Raw genomic sequence first — 17503 nt, forward strand, 5'->3', positions numbered from 1 at the left:
GTCACCCACCGTCTTCTGCGAGACAATCACAGAACATTCCCAAAGCCGCACCGCAACAAGCAAGCTTTCCTGCGTCCTTCAAAAGGATTTAAAACAAAACTCCCGGTCACCCTCCCACCCCCAACCTTTCTACGGGGCCGAGGGGGGGACAAGCTGGTGCGAGGGTGCAGGGGGAGCCCGGGGTCACCCGGCTGGTGGGTCCACACGGGCAACGTCCCGGCTGCGGCTGGCGGGCAGGCAGGCACACGAGTCACATCACTCCCGAAGGCCTCAATCTTTCCCTTCGGAAATAGAGCGGTCGAATCCGATGATCTGAACGGTCTTTTCTGCAGATTAAAATTTCAGCAAGGGCCCACGGCAGGGGAGGGCCCGAGGCTGGCAGGCTCCTGGCACGCTCACCCCTCCCCGCAGGTCAGGCTCCCACCCCGGACCCAGATGGGGCCTGAGGCTGGCTTCACACGCTCGGCCGGCTGTGCCCCCGACCCCCGGCCTGACCCCCGCCTCAGCCCGCTTCCCGGCTACCTGCTCCACAGCCAAGAGCCGAGCTGCACATAAAATCCAGGAAGGGACCCTGACCACCCGCCTGACACACGAGCCGCGGAGACGCTGAGGCCACGGGGAGAGACGCGGCAGAGTCAGCGGGCCCCAGCCTCCATCCACGGGCAAGTGCAAGCCCATGTGACACCGTCAACACGGTTTCAGAAGACTGCACATCAAGCTAAACTTCTGTAAATAAGATAATTTTTAATTCTCTGAAGGAATTCTAGTGGTCATCTGTTCACAAAAGAGAGCTTAGCTGAAAATCCAGATTTTCACATGATTTGACTTAAAATGTGTTTTGCCATCACCTTCTGTATAAAGTTGCTACACACACTGTTTCCACTCATTCCACCCGTCCACCCCGCAGCAGGAGTGGACCTGCTGAGCACATTTCTGCACTAAACGTTCCCGTGACAAAACCAACAGGCGAAGGTCCCGGAGCAAGAATCCCCGGATGGCAGAGTTACCGGCAGCAGTTATGAGCTTCTGAGGCCATGGCTCTTCTCCCTGGAATTCCAGGGGGTCGTGAGCGTGATCACAGCTCCTGCGCAGCCCCAGCCTGGTTTCAGTGCCGCAGTCACTACTGTCAACTTCCACCTCCAAACCCTTTCACCAGGGCATCAAAACATCCGCAGGTTCTGTGTAAAGTCTCATCCTAAAGCTTTCTGTCTGGGAGGACACCCTGCCAACCATCTAACCCACAAATAAATATGCAGCTGAAAATGTGTCACGTCACAAGAGACAAGGCCGCTGTGAGGACGGCAGGGACGCAGGGAACGCCTCCCGAGACAGAAACCTCGGGTCTGATCCCCCAGAGCTGGAGGGAGGGGCGGCTTGGGGAGAGAGCAGCTCAGCTCGTGCAAAGGCCCAGAGGCTGCAGGGAGGGGCTGGGGGGGTGAGGCGAGAGAGCCAGTCAGGGGTGTCTCTCCGGTCCAAAGACCCCTCTCCCAGGCCTGGGGAGGGGGGAGACCGAGCTGTCAGGGCGGAGACGGGGGTGGTGGCCGGGTTGGGGGCGTGGGGAGTGGGCGGGAGAGGCTTTCAGGGAGAGGAACCGGTGGCAGACCAGATGCGGAGCCCGGGCTGCACTCGTGCTGCCTTAGTCCTGCCCGCGGAAAGCCAGCATTTTAAACTGACTGAATCTAAGAAGACCGTTTTCAAAGAGTACTTACAAAAGAAAGGGCTGGGGCACAAAAACGCCCACGCCGTGCCGTATGCGGAGCTGATGTAAGTACTGCTCACAGCTGAGGAACACGCTCCCGTTTAACGTTCACCTCCGTCCTACCAGCCGTGGACCACTATTGTCCCCACTATGCATTTGAGGTAACTGAGTCTCCAAGCAGCTCAAGGTCCTGACAGGCAACACAGCCAACGAGGGAGACTGTGGATCCACAGCCAGGTCTGAACGCGGACAAGCCCAACCCAGGAAGCTTCGGGGACACACAGGAGCAGGACAGTGTTGGGGTCCAGGGTGAGCTGCCCCCAAATGTCCCTCAACAGCACATGGATTATTCTGAATTAAAGCTGCTTAAGAAACGGCCGATGTAAGAGGGACACTGTGACCCCCTCCTCTGTCTCCCTGAAGCAGGAGATAAGTCTCCATGTGAAGGATGGAGGACACCCTAATGGCCAGAGACGGGGCAGCCCGTACAAACAAACCCGCGACCTCTTTCGGTGACTAACCCCAGGGCCAAACCACTCAGATCCTTCACTAACTGGGCATCCAAAGCCTACGTTTCTTAGTCCTGTCAATTCCTCACAAATTTATTGTTTCTTTGTCTAAAAAAGCCACCTGCTTTGGCCACATCTTAGGTCCCATTTCTGCGAGATCTCCGTGCGCAGGAATTGAAACTTGTTTCTTCTTCTCCTGTTCATCTGTCTTGCATCAGTTTTACTATTAGTTCAGCAACGAGAACTCCAGGGGGCAGGGGAGGTGTCCCCTCCCCACTGTGGGCACAGAGGCCCTGGGGACAACCCCAGACTAAACACAGGCTGGAGACAGACTAAACCACGGTCCCTCCGCCTGCCCACTTTCTCTCCCAGAAATGAGCCAGGAGCCCAGCTGCACCTGGGTCCACGTGGTGGACAGGCCGCCGAGGGTTGGGAAGGAGGCCGAGGTCACTGACACAGACCTTCCTCCTATAGCTCCGGGGGCAGAAGCCAGTGGACGGCGTCAGACTTGAGCCTTGACGTCACTGAATTCCTGGACTCCTTGGAGGCTGTCTCCCTTCAGGGTACGTGTGATGTCTCAGGCCAAGCGTGTGGGGAAAGAGGCAAAGATTCTAATGAAAATGGGTGTTCTTGAGACCAAGTGTGTTGTTGGACAGCAACAGGGGACCTGACGGGGGCCCATGTCCCCAGCTCCCGGTCTGCCCTCCCTCCTGGTCTGACAGCCTCCTCAGTGTCTCTCAACAGGAAAGTGCATGTAACAAGTCGTGACCCCTTCCTGGAATACCACACAGCTATAGAAAAAAATAATTCACTAAAGCTGCACAAATCCACATGGATAAACCTACCTAAGAACCGAGAGAGTGAAAAAGCACAGCTTGCACAGTATCACAAAGAGCACACACTATTTAAAATCTAAAACAAAATAAACAACCCCATGAGTGCTAAGAATACACAGTGTGTAATAAAAGGATGAACAGGAGAGTGGTTCCCTCCCAGAGGAAAAGCGGGAGGGAAAATCATCACAACGGGAAGTGTACCAAGAGCTCAACTGTACTTGTAATGTTTTATTTAAGGTAGGTGGTGGGTATTTGGAGGCTCTTTCTATTAAATTCTACCTTCATCTAAAAAAAAAAAAAAAAAAAAGGATGAAGATGCAGAGCAGACGTTCTGTAAGAGCAGGTTTGTAAACCCACAAGTTTCAAAGCACCACTTCTGCCACCACGTGGCTTCTCAGGGTATTACATGCACACGATTTTCAGGAAATGAAAGTCTAAAAAAGGGCATTGTTAATTCTCAGGTGCAACGTCACAGGAATGTAACCCACTGCGAGAGCCTGAGTGTCCACCACTTGATAGGTAACCAACACTAAAAGCCTTTCTTACCACTTCTGAATGATGCTTAATAACACAGAAGACAGAAAGTATCACGCTAGGTGCAAAAGAATGAAACTGGACCCCTATCTTACACCATGCACAAAAATTAACTCAAAATGGATTAAGGACTACATGTAAGACCTGAAATTATAAACTCCTAGAAGAAAACATAAAGGAAAAGCAACTTGACATCTGTCTTGACAACGATTTTTTTGTATATGACACCAAAAGCACAAGCAACAAAAGCAAAAATCAACAGGTGGGACTACATCAAACTGAAAAGCTTCTGTCCAGAAAAAGAAACAATAAAAAAATAAAAAGGCAACCTACAGAATGGGAGAAGATATTTGCAAATCACATATCAGATAAGGGGTTAATATCCAAAATGTATAAAGAATGCATACAGCTCAACACCAAAAAAAAAAAAAAGAATCTGATTTAAAAATGGGCACGAGGGCTTCCCTGGTGGCACAGTGGTTAGGAATCTGCCTGCCAGTGCAGGGGACATGGGTTCCATCCCTGGTCCGGGAAGATCCCACATGCCGCGGAGCAACTAAGCCCGTGCGCCACAACTACTGAACCTGTGCTCTAGAGCCCGCGTGCCACAACTACTGAGCCCGCAGGCCACAACTACTGAAGCCCGCGCGCCTAGAGCCCGTGCTCCGCAACAAGAGAAGCTACCGCAATGAGAAGCCTGTGCACTGCAATGAAGAGTAGCCTGACGGGGGGCCCACATCCCCAGCTCCCGGTCTGCTGTCCCTCCTGGTCTGACAGCCTCCCCAGTGTCTGTCAACAGTATTGTTAATTGTTGTTATACCCCTGCCACAACTAGAGAAAGCCGGCACACAGCAACGAAGACCCAACACAGCCAGAAATAAATAAATGAATGAATGAATGAATGAATGAATGAGTGAAAATGGGCATGAGGGAATTCCCTGGCAGTCCAGTGGTTAGGACTTGGTGCTTTCATTTCCGTGGACCTGGGTTCGATCACTGGTTGGGGAACTAAGATCCCACAAGTCCTGGGGCACAGCAAAAAAAAAAAAAAAGGGCACCAGACCTGAACAAGCCATTTTTCTTTCTTTCTTTTTTTTTGGCCGTGCAGCATGTGGGGTCTTAGTTCCCCGACCAGGGATCGAACCCATGCCCCCTGCATGGGAGGCGTGGAGTGTTAACCACTGAACCGCCAGGGAAGTCCTTGAACAGACATTTTTCCAAAGACATACAGATGACCAACAGGTACACAAAAAATGCTCAACATCACTAATCATCAGGGAAATGCAAATCAAACCACAATGAGCTATCACCTCACACCTATCAGAAATGTTATTATCAAAAAGACAAGAAGGGACTTCCCTGGTGGTGAAGTAGTTAAGACTCCGTGCTCCCAATGCAGGGGGCCCGGGTTCGATCCCTGGTCAGGGAACTAGATACCACATGCATGCTGCAACTAAGCGTTCACATGCCACAACTAAGGAGACTGCCTGCTGCAACTAAGACCCACTGCAACCAAATAAATAAATAAATAAATTTTTTTAAAAAAAAGACAAGAAATAACAAATGTTGGCAAGGATGTGGAAAAAAAGGGAACCCTGCTGCACCATTGGTGGGAACGTCAATTGGTACAGCCATGATGGAAAAGAGTATGGAGGGTCCTCAACAAACTAAAAATAGAACTGCCATGTGACCTAGCACTTCCACTTCCGGGTCAATATATCTGAAGGAAATGAAATCACGATCTCAAAGAAATATCTGTGTCCCCTTGTTCACTGCAGCATTATTCACAATGACCAAGACATGGAAACCACCCAAGTGTCCATCGCTGGATGAACAGATAAAGAAAACCACACACACACACACACACACAGAGGAGTGTTACTCAGCCATAAAAATGAAGGACATCCTGCCACTTGCAACAACATGGATGGTCTTTAGGGCATTACACTAAGTGCAATAAATCAGAGAGAGACAAATACTATATGATCTCTCTTACATGTGCAATCTAAAAGCATTGAACCCATAGAAACAGAGTAGAAGGGAGGTGCCAGGGGCTGGGGAGTGGTGGGGGAGAAATGGGGAGATGCTGGTCAAAGAGCACAGAGTTCCAGTTACGAGAGGAATACGTTTTGGGGATGTGATGTCCAGCATGGTGACAACAATTAACAATACTGTATACTTGAAAGCCGTGAGAACAGTTTTTATGTTCTCATCACAACAAAATGGTAATTATGTGAGGTAATGGGTGGGTTAATTAACCTTATTGTGGTAAACATCTTGCAAAACTATATACATGTCTCAAATCATCACATTACACACCTTAAAATTACACAATGTTATATGTCAATTACATCTCAATAAAGCTGGAAAAAGAAACATTTTTTTGAAACATTATGCTGTGAAGCCCAAAGATAATGAGAAAGTTATTGGACATAAACTGTAGGAAAAGAAGGATGCATGTAGGCTGCATCAGAGATAAGAGGGTTAAATGAGTCATAAGACCAGCAAAACCAGGTGAGACGGGCCGGCTTCCAGACACAACTACCTGGTAGGTGAATGAAGACCTCTACTCCAAACCCAGAAGTAAAGCAGCAGGAAGAACACAGTAAAAAGAAACCTGTCCACAGTATGGACGCTGACGCGCAGAACATAGTACTTTTAACAGCAAACTTTGCCTGAGGTCAGCACCAGCACCACGGTTGGAGAGAAGCAAACCTAAAGCTTATACACGGGGGTCTTAACTAGACATGTAGAAACACGTCCTCGTGTGAGATGATTTGCACACATGCACTTATCTGGTGGAGGGAGCAGACAGCTGGCTTAACTGCAGTCCATGCATCCCTCGGGGGGGGGCGTACAGCGGCGCTCGCCCGACCCCTCATGCTGGTCAAGCTGCCCCTCGCACTACGCTGCCCCAAACCTCCAGTCGCCCTCGGCAGCCTCTTTCTCACCAGCCCAGCCACTGTGCGAAAGGTCATGTCGCCCCTCCCTTCATACGCACACCCCGCTGTCCCCGGTCCCCAGGCCCACCCTTCCGCGCTGGGCCAGGCGTGGTCCGTCAGCCTTGAACTCAGATCCCAGCCTGGCAGGGGTTTACTGGAGAGTTTTTCTTCCTCAGGGGATGGTTATACCCATGCCCCACGGAGCTACTGTGAAAAGGACGTGGATTAATGGAGTAATCAGCACATGGGGAGTGCTCGATGAAAAACAAGTATCACATCATCATCGATACTTCTCCTTTTACTCACTGCTGTCAAAGCTGTATTTTTTTTTAACTGCAAATCTGAGCATATTATGTTTCAGTTCGGAAGACGATGTCTATTTTCCAGGGGGCGAAGTCCAGAGACCCTGGTGTCGCAGGAGACACAAGCCTTCACCACCTCCTTACCTGCGGCCTCATTTCCAGCCACTTCTCCCTCCCAGCAGCGGCCCCCCTCCCAGAGCCCACACGCTCTGCGTCTCCCTCCCCTGTGATGAGCTGCCAGACACCCCTGCCCCACTGCGCCGGTAGCAGGTCTGGATCCCCACACGGTTCCACTCTGTGGGGACTCGCAGAGCTCCCGGAGGGGCTCCTGCAGACAAATCCTCCCCGTGGCACCTGCCACACTGTGGGGCTCGGAGCCAGCACACAGTAGGTCCAAGGAAAAGCCTGCTGAATGACTGACGTTTGGAAACTTCGCAGAAACACAAGAATGTTGATCGATCTTTCTTAAAGTGTCTCACAAAATTGTGATACTTTTTCTTACTAACGTATACACGCACGTAACTGGAGTTTACCCCAAAGAGGTGCGTGATTCATGGGGACAGCTGGCTGGGTGCTGGGAAGGTGAGCAGCTTCCCATAAAGAGTCTCTCCTTGGTGAATTTTCAAAAGCTTAAAAGCTTGACCTTCAGTTTCTGAAGGCTGGCAACCCCGTTTTGTCAGTTTATCCAAAGCGGATGCGTCTCAGCGGTTGTGATTAACACGTGCAGAGCGGATGTGAAAACCAGGAATCCAGGCTGTAACCACCAGGCCAACTAACACACTCAGCTTGCACGACCAGCCCGTCCCCTCCCGGGTGTAGACCAGGTGAGAAGTCAGATCACCGTGAGAAGGTTTGTCTGGTGGGCGTCCCGGGGCATCACACGAGCTACCAGGTTTGCTGCGGGGGAACCCGGTGCTCAGGCCTCACCTGTTTCCTTCTGTTTCTTTCTACATTCAGTCACTCATCCCTCAAGGTGACTACAGGTCTCTGTCCTGTACTGATTTCAAAGTCTGACCTCCTTCCTTCCTGAACTGCTCTCGGGCTCCTCACTGCTGTCCCCAAGTTGACACGGGCACAGAGAACCTGGGGACCGAGGTCGGGACCACCCCTCACGACATCCTCTAAGTGAGGCATCACTACAGCCCAACATGAAACGTTCCTCTGCTGACATTTAACCACGCGCCTGGCAGGTGGCAGGTACACAGTAGATAATTGTGGATAAAGAGGAAAAGGTGGACAACATAGGATATCAAGAGGAATAAATAAAAGTTTCAAAAAGAAAAAAAATTTTTTAATCCAAAATGTTTGACATTTTGAATGGGCACTTTCAGCTCAACACACGCAGGTTTTCTAGGATGCAGGCAATATAAACCACCTCAGGTTAATTTCAGCAGAAGAGGTACTTAAAAAAGGACGTGGGGTTGTTCACAGAATCTCCGGGATCAACAAGGCACTGAGCTCATAACAGCAAAGAGAGCCCCCTGCCCACTGGCCGGCCAGTCACAGACCTTCCCCAGACACAGACAGCACCGCAGGGGCGTCTGGCCCCCCAGCCCCGCCCCACCCGACCCCACTGCAGTCACGCCCTCTAGGAGTGATGGCGGGCATCCCTGCCTGCACCTCTGAACCCGACAGCCGGCAGTCACGCCTGGGTCTCAGCTGCACCCGGGGCTGGCGAGGCCGGGGCGGGGGGCTCAGCGCCTCGAGTGGGAGCAGGACTCAGCATCCCGTCCAGACTCATCAGATGGGGAAATCGACAAACAGTGGGATTCCATTAAAAAGGAATGATATAAATTCACCACCACCCCCAAACAAAAACAAACAGAAAGCTCCCCCCAGGGGAACTGTTCTTACCTGGTAGAGGTGCACATGTCTGAGTGCCACGTGCTGGCGAGACTCGGGTCGGTCTCGCAGCTCTACAGACACCCCAGCCCCCAGCCCCCTGGTCCTTGGTCGGCTCCGAGGAGCAGAGGGCAGGCGGCTCTGACGAGTCTCCAGTGTTCTTCCAGGACAGGAAGGAAGGAAGCTAGTTCACGCTGGTTACAAGAAACCCACTCGTGAGGATGGCGACCAAGTGAAGACTTGTTTCGATGTAATTAAAGTATGTCACTATCTAGTCATTTCCACAGAACTGGATTTAACTTGCGAGGATCTGAATGCAGGGATGTCTGAAACCTGACAACGTTAAACAGCGTCTTCACGATTGCTAACCTCCTCCGCGGCAGGGTCAGCAGACTGTTTCTGTAAAGGTCAGAGCGAGACTATTTCAGGCTCCGAGGGCCACACGGCCTCTGTCATGACTCTTCACCTGATCCTGTCCAGCAGACAAATGCTGGGCTGCGTCCCAAGACTGATGTTTGAGTTTCATGTAATTTTCACATCTTCTTTTCATTTTTTTCAACAATTTAAAAACGTCAAAACCATTGTTTGCTCACGGGCTGTGGGTTAGATTTAGCCTGCAGACTGAACCGTATCTGGCAAACTCACTCAAAGCACCATTTACTGGAGAGCCGTGAGAAAACAGATTTTTCTTTATAAGATGCTAACTCCTCAAGCAAAATATCCGACCCCACTTTCCCAAAGCGAATGCCCCAAAGAACCACAATCACAGCCTTCACAAGGACAAGGGCGGAATTACAAGAGGAAAACAGACTCCCAGCTTCCACTGCGCCTGCACACATGACAGCGTCAAGACGGGGTCTGACCTGCGCACACCCGCCTGACCGGGGCCTCACTCCCCACGGGACAACCTGCCCAGAGAGGAAGATGACAGCTGCGGAGTCGGGGAAGAACAGGGACTGCTGTGCCCAGGGGGCAGACACACCTTCCTCTCCCCAAATTGCTAGTGCCCAACAATCAGGACTCCATCCCACGCAGAATTCCAAACTGGGTGTTTTATCATCACTGACCTGCACCGGGATGCTCACCGCCCAGCGCTCCATCTTCAATCTCTCCTTCTAAGTACAGTACTAATCAATCTTTCCTTTCTCCCAGCTTATAAGAAGCCATGAGTTTCCTTCAATTCTATTAAAGCTGTGATAAGAAAAAAAGTCTGGCAAACTACTTTAAACTAAAACGTTAAGGATTGAAACTATAATTCCCCAGAACATTTTTACTTGACAGTTACCTTCATTCTTCTGACCACAACATGGAAATACCACCCACAGTGGGAGGTATTTTTTAGCAGAAAGCTTTCTTTGCCCCTCAGATCACATCTAAGACCCACCTGGTGAAAAAATCCACTTGTAAAGTAATAAATTTGGCGAAAGTAGATATTTATTTTGGTTCATGGTGAATTTGATACACTGGAAAATTGACTAGTTGGAGGGTCTCGAGCCAGCTTCTTACACATCAGGTCCTGATTCCAACATGCGTGCCCTGCAGGGCTGAGGCAGGGGTCAGAGGTGACGTGCACAGCCTCACACGGGGCAGGTACCCGCAAGTGGCAATTATCACCTTAAACAGGACGTCTAAGAAAGAGCTTAGAATTTAATGTGTAGAACATGTAGGAGAAGGCTTTAAAAGAACAGCATTTCTGTTTGCATTATGGAAAAGGGAGAAAAAGGAAATGGGAGCAAAGAAATTCTTCTGGTTGTGGAAGTGGAAAGACAGAGCCTGTGTGTGTCCCTGTCTCTCACACAGGCAAACACACACATACACAGGCACCTGCCGGAAAGTACCAGACCGCTCTGTGCTCGTGAATTTGCAGATAATTCAGTTATCAAGAATTCACAATATTTTAACTGTCCTATTTAATACAAGGCTTCTAAAAAAACCTCAGAAACGCAGTCGCCATTACAATCGTGTGTTGTGGTAGAGGCTGGGAGCACGAATCCCCTGACGTTATAAGAAAATTTTCGTGTACGTGCTTCTGTGCATTTTTCTGTGAAGGTCTATAAGCCTCAGCGCCTCAGAGTGGTCTGGACCAGTAAGTCCCACTAAGACTGTAATGACCCATCCAACTGCTCCAAGCACCTCCGGCCTCTTTTCTCCACGCCCTCGTTGTGCGCACCCCTACCAGGGATACAGGACAGGAGACCGAACCCACCCACATGTTATGTAATCATTTTACACTAAGCTAAGCTTCCTAAAGGGTCCGCCACGTCCCCACCCCGTCTGCACAACGCTGCCATTGTGTGCACCGCCACCTCCAGGGGGCGCGACCACTGATGCGACCACCTCATCTAACACAAAACTCTCATCTTCTCATCTGTGCAACTGAGAAAACTGCGCACGTCTTTCCAACTGGTTTGGCCAGCCTATCGCTGTGACATCTCAAGGCTGAGAGAAGGGGCTGACAAAGCCAGAGTGATGGGGGGCAGGGGGAGGTCTCCTGCCTCAACAAACAGCCCCTCAGCCTCTCCAGTAAGTTTCAACTGTGAACCCGCATTCTGGAATATGACCCTGTGGGGTGGATTAAAAAGGCTGAGTTTAAGGATCATTTTCTGGACTTCGGAATTGAGGTTCAGTAAGATTAACTGCCCCCCCCCAAACAAGCAAAAATACCTAAAGTGAGGGAACTCTGCTCTGGCCACTGGGCTCTGTTAACTTTAATTAGAACAAATTATTTTTGGTGTCCTGGCTAGAGAGGATGCTTAACGATGTACAATCGCTATCCCTTAAAGGCTGCACATCGTTAAAAAGTATTCTACAAAAAGAGGGAAAGTAAGTTGTATTGAAAATCCTCATCTTGCAGAGAATTGCCAAAATAAATAATTATTTTTAAAGCTATATTTGAGGTATATATTGAAGACTAACATTGAATAATAAATTATTGTTTTTGCTCTTTTTTCTTATCACAGAGTATCCTCAACAACTCATTTATGAATGGGAAAAAAAATGAGGCTCTAAACCCTAACAAAGTGATGTCTCTTGCAGGAATAGAAAAATCCATCCTAAAATTCATAGGAACTTCAAGGAACCCCAAAAAGCCAAAACAATTTTGAAAAAGATGAAGTTGGAGGTCTCACACTTCCTGATTTCAAAACTTACTACAAAGTTCCAGTAATCTAAATAGTGCAGTGCTGGCATAAGGACAGACACACAGACCAATGGAAGAGAACGGAGGGCCTGGGAATAAACCCTCACAAATATGGTCAAATGATTTTCAACAAGGGTGCCAAGGCCACTCAATGGGGAAAGTGCAGTCTTTTCAACAAACGGTGTTGGGAAAAATGTATATCCACATGCAAAAGACTGAAGCTGGACTCTTAATCTCATACTATAAACAGAAATTAACTCCAAATAGCCCACATAAAACTCTTAGAAGAAAATATAGGAGAAAAACTTCATGACATTAGCTTTGGTTATGATTTATTGGATATGACACCAAAAGCACAGGCAACAAAAGTAAAAACAGACAATGGGAACTACACCATCATTACAAACTTCTGTGCGTCAAAGGGCACAATCAACAGAGTGAAAAGGCCACCTACAGAATGGGAGAAAATATTTGAAAATCATGTATCTGATAAGGAGTTCATATCTAGAATCTATAAAAAACTCACACAACTCAACAACAGAAACCAACCAGATTAAGTGGGTACAGATGGGAAAAGACTGGAAGACAGAAGTTAAGTGGGGCCAAGAGGACAAAGTAGGCAGAACCACAGGAAGAAAAAGGAGGAAGGGGAAATTCCAAGAACATTTAAAAATAATTTCTGCTTCGCTGGAAGAGAAGTGTGCGCTGTGGTGGGTCTTGCCCCCAGTGGGGCTGAGGGCTGTGCAAATTCCCATATAAGGACGCCTGCTCACAGCTGCTTCCGCAGGCAGACGCTACATCTCCTCATCTGAGTAAGGCATTAGGCATTTGGAGGAAAAGATTCTTTGGCAACAGTGTCCATATATACATTAAAGGCTGTGGTTTCCATTCTTAATGGCCAGTAGATTTGCCAAGACAAGTCATCCCGCCCAAGTATGGTTCAGCGCCTGGCAGTCAAGGTGTCACAGTTTTCCTGTGGTCACTGCTGGCAGTGGAGACTGAGGCCGCAGGACTTTACTGCTCTCCACGAACGGCCCCTCAGTCGTGCGGTGACGTTCTGCCGTCCGTAAATGGGACCTTTCTATCTCAGGCGAAGCTGCTTCCTGCCCACCCAGAATCCCTCCCAAGGGTTTCAAACAGAGCCTCTATGTTTGGATGAGTCTCAGTAACTTCTCCTTAGGTCTACGCTGTGCAGCTTGGTAGCTACCAGCCACACACAGCAACTCAGGTGAGGCGAGTCCAAATCGAGGCATGCTTTCAGTGTAAAATACACTCGGGATTCCAGAGATTTAGCTCCCAAAAGTGTAAAGCATCTCAGTAATTGTTAATGTGACCACAGGATGTATATAGTTGGGACATGATAATAGTTTGGCATTTTGAGTTAAACCTAATATATTATTCAAGTTAATTTCACCTGCTCCTTTCTGCACGTGGCTGCTAGGAAACCTTAAACTACACAGTGGCCGTGGCTCACGTGACACGTTATTGGACAGGCCGTTCTAGATAAGGTCACAGGCCCCGTTTACGGAATCAAGAAATGTGGCCCAGAAATCATCCTGAGGATGAGGCACTGAAAACTCAGGCGTAACAGGAGCCTTTGATTCCTTTCACTGTAACCGCGCAGCCCGGGGTGGGGCTGGGAGGGCGGCCTGGGCTGGGACCCCCCCCCCATCAGCTGGGGCAGGCTAGACTCCGGCCGTAACGCCGCACACGAAGCTCCCTTGGGGGTTGCCGAGGACTAGAACCGAGGGAAGGCATTTCCACAGTCAGCGCGGGGAAGCGCGTTCTCAGTAAGGGTGCTGCCCTTTCTTTCAAGGTCTTAGAAATCCTGTGGACACGCTCAGTGGCTGACTCAGTCACCCCGGGGCTAGTCAGAGAGCCTGGATCCCGAGTCTCCTTGTTCCTTCCTCTCCACTCCAACCACGTCCATGGAATTCAGCCTCACCGGGCAGGGCGCGTGCAAAGCTTTCCGGCGAACCCATCCCCTCCCACAGCCGCGCTGCCGGCTCCGATCCTCCATCAGCTTCGCCCACCTCCTCGTGCTGGTCCATGAATTCACAAATCAGTACAATTAACTCCAAAATTCTAGCAGCGGCTCATGTTCTCCTTAGGACCGTTATTAATAACTTGCTGCTACCGCACACATTTAAGTGTAGCTCTGCCATAACTGTAGCTATTTCCTGCCCACGCCTGCAGCCTCCTAAGACGCATGGATACGTCCTTTATTTACCACAGGGTCTGATCAGATGCACCACAAATGAAGACCTTTACAGTGGCCTGAGAAATAAGTCAAGTCAGACTCAACACTGACTTTCAATTACTGGCCAGGCCAATCAGGATTACAAGGAATGAAAAGCACCCTGACTAAGACATCCTGACTTGGCAGTCTGGACTTTATTTCCGGCTGGTTTGTGGAAAAGCCACGTTTATGATTTCCTTGCAGCTGTTGCTAGCACCGTGCTGGGCTGGCAGCCCTGAAGACTGAATTCCCCGCTTCGATGATGCCATTTTCTTATTCTCCACCCAACTTTCCGCAAATACTCACCATCACTTATTACGAGCGCCAACCCTTCTGAAGGTCTGGCTTAAGGAAGCTCGTTGTGCGTGGGTCCCTCCCACGAGGACAGCAATGCCAGGTGGGGGCGGGGGGAGTAGAGGAGGAGGACCTGCAGGATCCCCCCCAACCACGCCCCTTTAGAGAAGGTGGGGGAGGGGCAGAGCAGAGGGAGGAAGGGGAAGGGAAGAGAGGAGAAGACTGAAGAAGGAAAAGGCAAAAGGAAGAAAGAGAAGGTCTCTGCAGCAGTGGTCGGGCTGTGGAGGCTCTGAACAGGAGAGATTCTCAGGTGCTAAACAGAACGTGGCTCCTTCCAACCCTGAGGTCCAGGAGGTCCAGGTCTTTAAGGAGACACGCTCAAATGGTGCAGAGTAAAATAAAAACCAAAGGGGGAGAAACAATGTGGTGGTCCCTCAAAAAGTTAAACACAGAGTTACCATATGCTGGGACTTCCCTGGTGGCGCAGGGGTTAAGAATCCGCCAGCCAATGCAGGGGACACGGGTTCGAGCCCTGGTCCAGGAAGATCCCACAGGCCGCGGAGCAACTAAGCCCGCGAGCCACAACGACTGAGCCCGCGTGCCACAACGACTGAGCCCGCGTGCCACAACTACTGAAGCCTGAACACTCTAAGGCCCATGCTTCACAACAAGAGAAGCCACCGCAGTGAGAAGCCCATGCACCGCAACCAAGAGTAGCCTCCGCTCGCCACAACTAGAGAAAGCCCACGTGAAGCAATGAAGACCCAACGCAGCCACAAATACATAAATGAAATAAATAAATTTATTTTTTAAAAAAAGGAATTACCATACGCCTCAGCAATTCCACCTCTGGGTACCCGCCCCACAGAACTGAAAGCAGGGACCCAGATACCTGTACAACCATGTTCACAGCAGCGCTACTCACAACAGCCAGTAGGCGGAAACAACCCACGTGTCCTTCGACAGATGATGGATAACAAAATGTAGTCCATCCATATGATGGAGTAACATCCGTCCAAAAAAAGGAAAGAATTCCAGACACGTGCCACACGGGGATGAACCTCAAAATCATTCTGGTGTGTGGGAGGAGCCGGACATCAAGGTCATATGTTGTGTGATTCCACTCATGTAAGATACACACACAAGGCAAGTTCACAGAGACAGGAAGCGGATAAGAGGCCATCGGGGCGGGCAGCAGGGAACGGGCAGTTGAGGCTTCATGGTGCACAGCAGCTGTTTGCGGTGATGCAAAGTTCTGTAAGTGGACAGTGGTGATGGTTGCACAACATCATGACTATAGTTAATGCCACTAAATTTTATACTTAAAAACGGTTAAAATGGCGAGTTTTATGTTAGAGGTATTTTACCACAATAAAAAAAAAATGGGGGTGGGGAGGGAACATTTGTCAACCACCTAGATGTCACCTAGAATCCTTTTACATACAATATCTCAAAGACTCCTCACTCCTCACAGATTAGGGGTTATTGCCATCCACAGATAAGGAATCTGCAACTCAGATATTAAATAACTTGTTCAAAATCATACAAGGGGCAGAAGTAAGATCTGACCTAAGTCTGGTAGCTGTAAAACCCACACTCTTTCAGCTACATCACAGTGTTTCAAGGATAAACAGTCTCAGTGGATGAACCAGTGAGGAAGGCAGATTCTCCTGAGCAGCCCTGAACTGTCACATCAGTAACAAGAAAGAGCACGAACAGCTGAACCCAGAGGACTCGGCGCCCAAACACCTTCCCAGGCTGCAGATGAACTTCTTTCCAGCAGCAAAGAAACTTCCTCTTAGCACAGTTTTTAAGCCCTAGCAATATACTGCTAAGGGCATCTTTGCCTCTTCTCACCTCACCAAGAAGATTTGGTAAATTTATTTTTCGATTTTTTCATGTTCTACATACCCTATCCCAAACTCTCACCAGGAGTGTTTTGGTTTTTTTTAAAATAAATTTATTTCATTTATTTTATTTTTGGCTGCGTTGGGTCTTCATTGCTGCACGCGGGCTTTCTCTAGTTGCAGCGAGCGGGGGCTACTCTTCGCTGCGGTGCGCGGGCTTCTCATTGCAGTGGCTGCTCTTGTTGTGGAGCACGGGCTCTAGGCACGCGGGCTTCAGTAGTTGTGGCACGTGGGCTCAGTCGTTGTGGCTCACGGGCTCTAGAGCGCAGGCTCAGTAGTTGTGGCGCACGGGCTTAGTTGCTCCACAGCGTGTGGGATCTTCCCAGACCCGGGCTTGAGCCCGTGTCCCCTGCATCGGCAGGTGGATTCTTAACCACTGCGCCACCAGGGAAGTCCCTCACTAGGAGTGTTAAAGGGCCCAATTCCCCCCAATGACAGCATGAGATATTTGTAGCAACATTTGGTACATACAATACTTTCCCATATGTCCCATCATGTCACCCACTCCATCACTCTGTAGACGACTGACACCTCCACTGTGTAAACGGATTAACTATCCCCGGAAATGACACACTAAGGTTGCAGCTATAATCTGTCCTCCAGGCAGAGGCAGTGAGAGGAACCCGGCTCCCGTGTCACCTTCCCTCTGACAGCGAGTCGGCCCACCAGTATGTTGCCAAGGACTCGGGGGCAAGACCTAATTCGAAATCGCTGCAAGGCCTCTGCTTTAAAAAACAAAACTGAAAATACTTTCCTAAAGTTCCCGTAAAGGCTCTATCTTTTCTCAGGGAACTCTCTCGGAGCTGCTGACATCAAGAAGTCGTTAGTGAAACTTAAGACTCCTTCCCCTCCCCCCAACCCCCAGGAGACCCGGGTTCCCACCCCATCACGGAGCCCTCACTTCAGGATGTCCACACACCTGGTCCCACCAGCTGCACCATTTCTTAGCGTCCCCAGGACCTAGCGCAGCGCTCAGCATGGAGCAGACGAGTCACTGTCACCTGGATGACGGAATTGGTGACACCACGTTTCATGTGCCACCACCTCCCAGTCTGCCCCAGGGCAGAGGGGGCCCAGGACAGAGGGGGTCCAGGGCAGGGCACAGAGCAAACACGCCCTCATGAACCAGCTGTCACTCTGGGAGAGGGAGGCAATGGAGGGTTCTGAACAGAGAAGCCAACCTGACCTGCAAACCTTCCTCCTGCTGTCTCGCCAAGCCCCCCTGAAGAGCCCCCTTCCCACTGCCTGTGAGTGTGAAAC

General features: G+C 49.9%; 1 protein-coding gene across 7 annotated transcripts in view; it reads right to left on the bottom strand.

The window, feature by feature from the left end:
• The window catches only part of LIMS1 (LIM zinc finger domain containing 1), a 104541-nt gene that overhangs the window by 49641 nt on the left and 37397 nt on the right, over positions 1 to 17503 (bottom strand). The window contains exon 1 of one of the 7 annotated variants that reach the window (XM_082426514.1): positions 8677 to 9015. The exons of 5 other annotated variants lie outside the window; for them this stretch is intronic. Coding sequence is in view for 1 of the 2 variants with exons in the window: in XM_082426522.1 (XP_082282648.1) it covers positions 8677 to 8693 (17 nt within the window). In the remaining variant the exon portion in view is untranslated. Of the gene's footprint in view, positions 1 to 8676; positions 9016 to 17503 lie in introns of those variants that run through there. One more of the 7 variants, XM_082426522.1, reaches the window with a different exon arrangement.

Source organism: Balaenoptera physalus, assembly GCF_965194825.1.
Source record: "Balaenoptera physalus genome assembly, chromosome: 15".
In the NCBI taxonomy this organism is placed as follows: domain Eukaryota; kingdom Metazoa; phylum Chordata; class Mammalia; order Artiodactyla; family Balaenopteridae; genus Balaenoptera; species Balaenoptera physalus.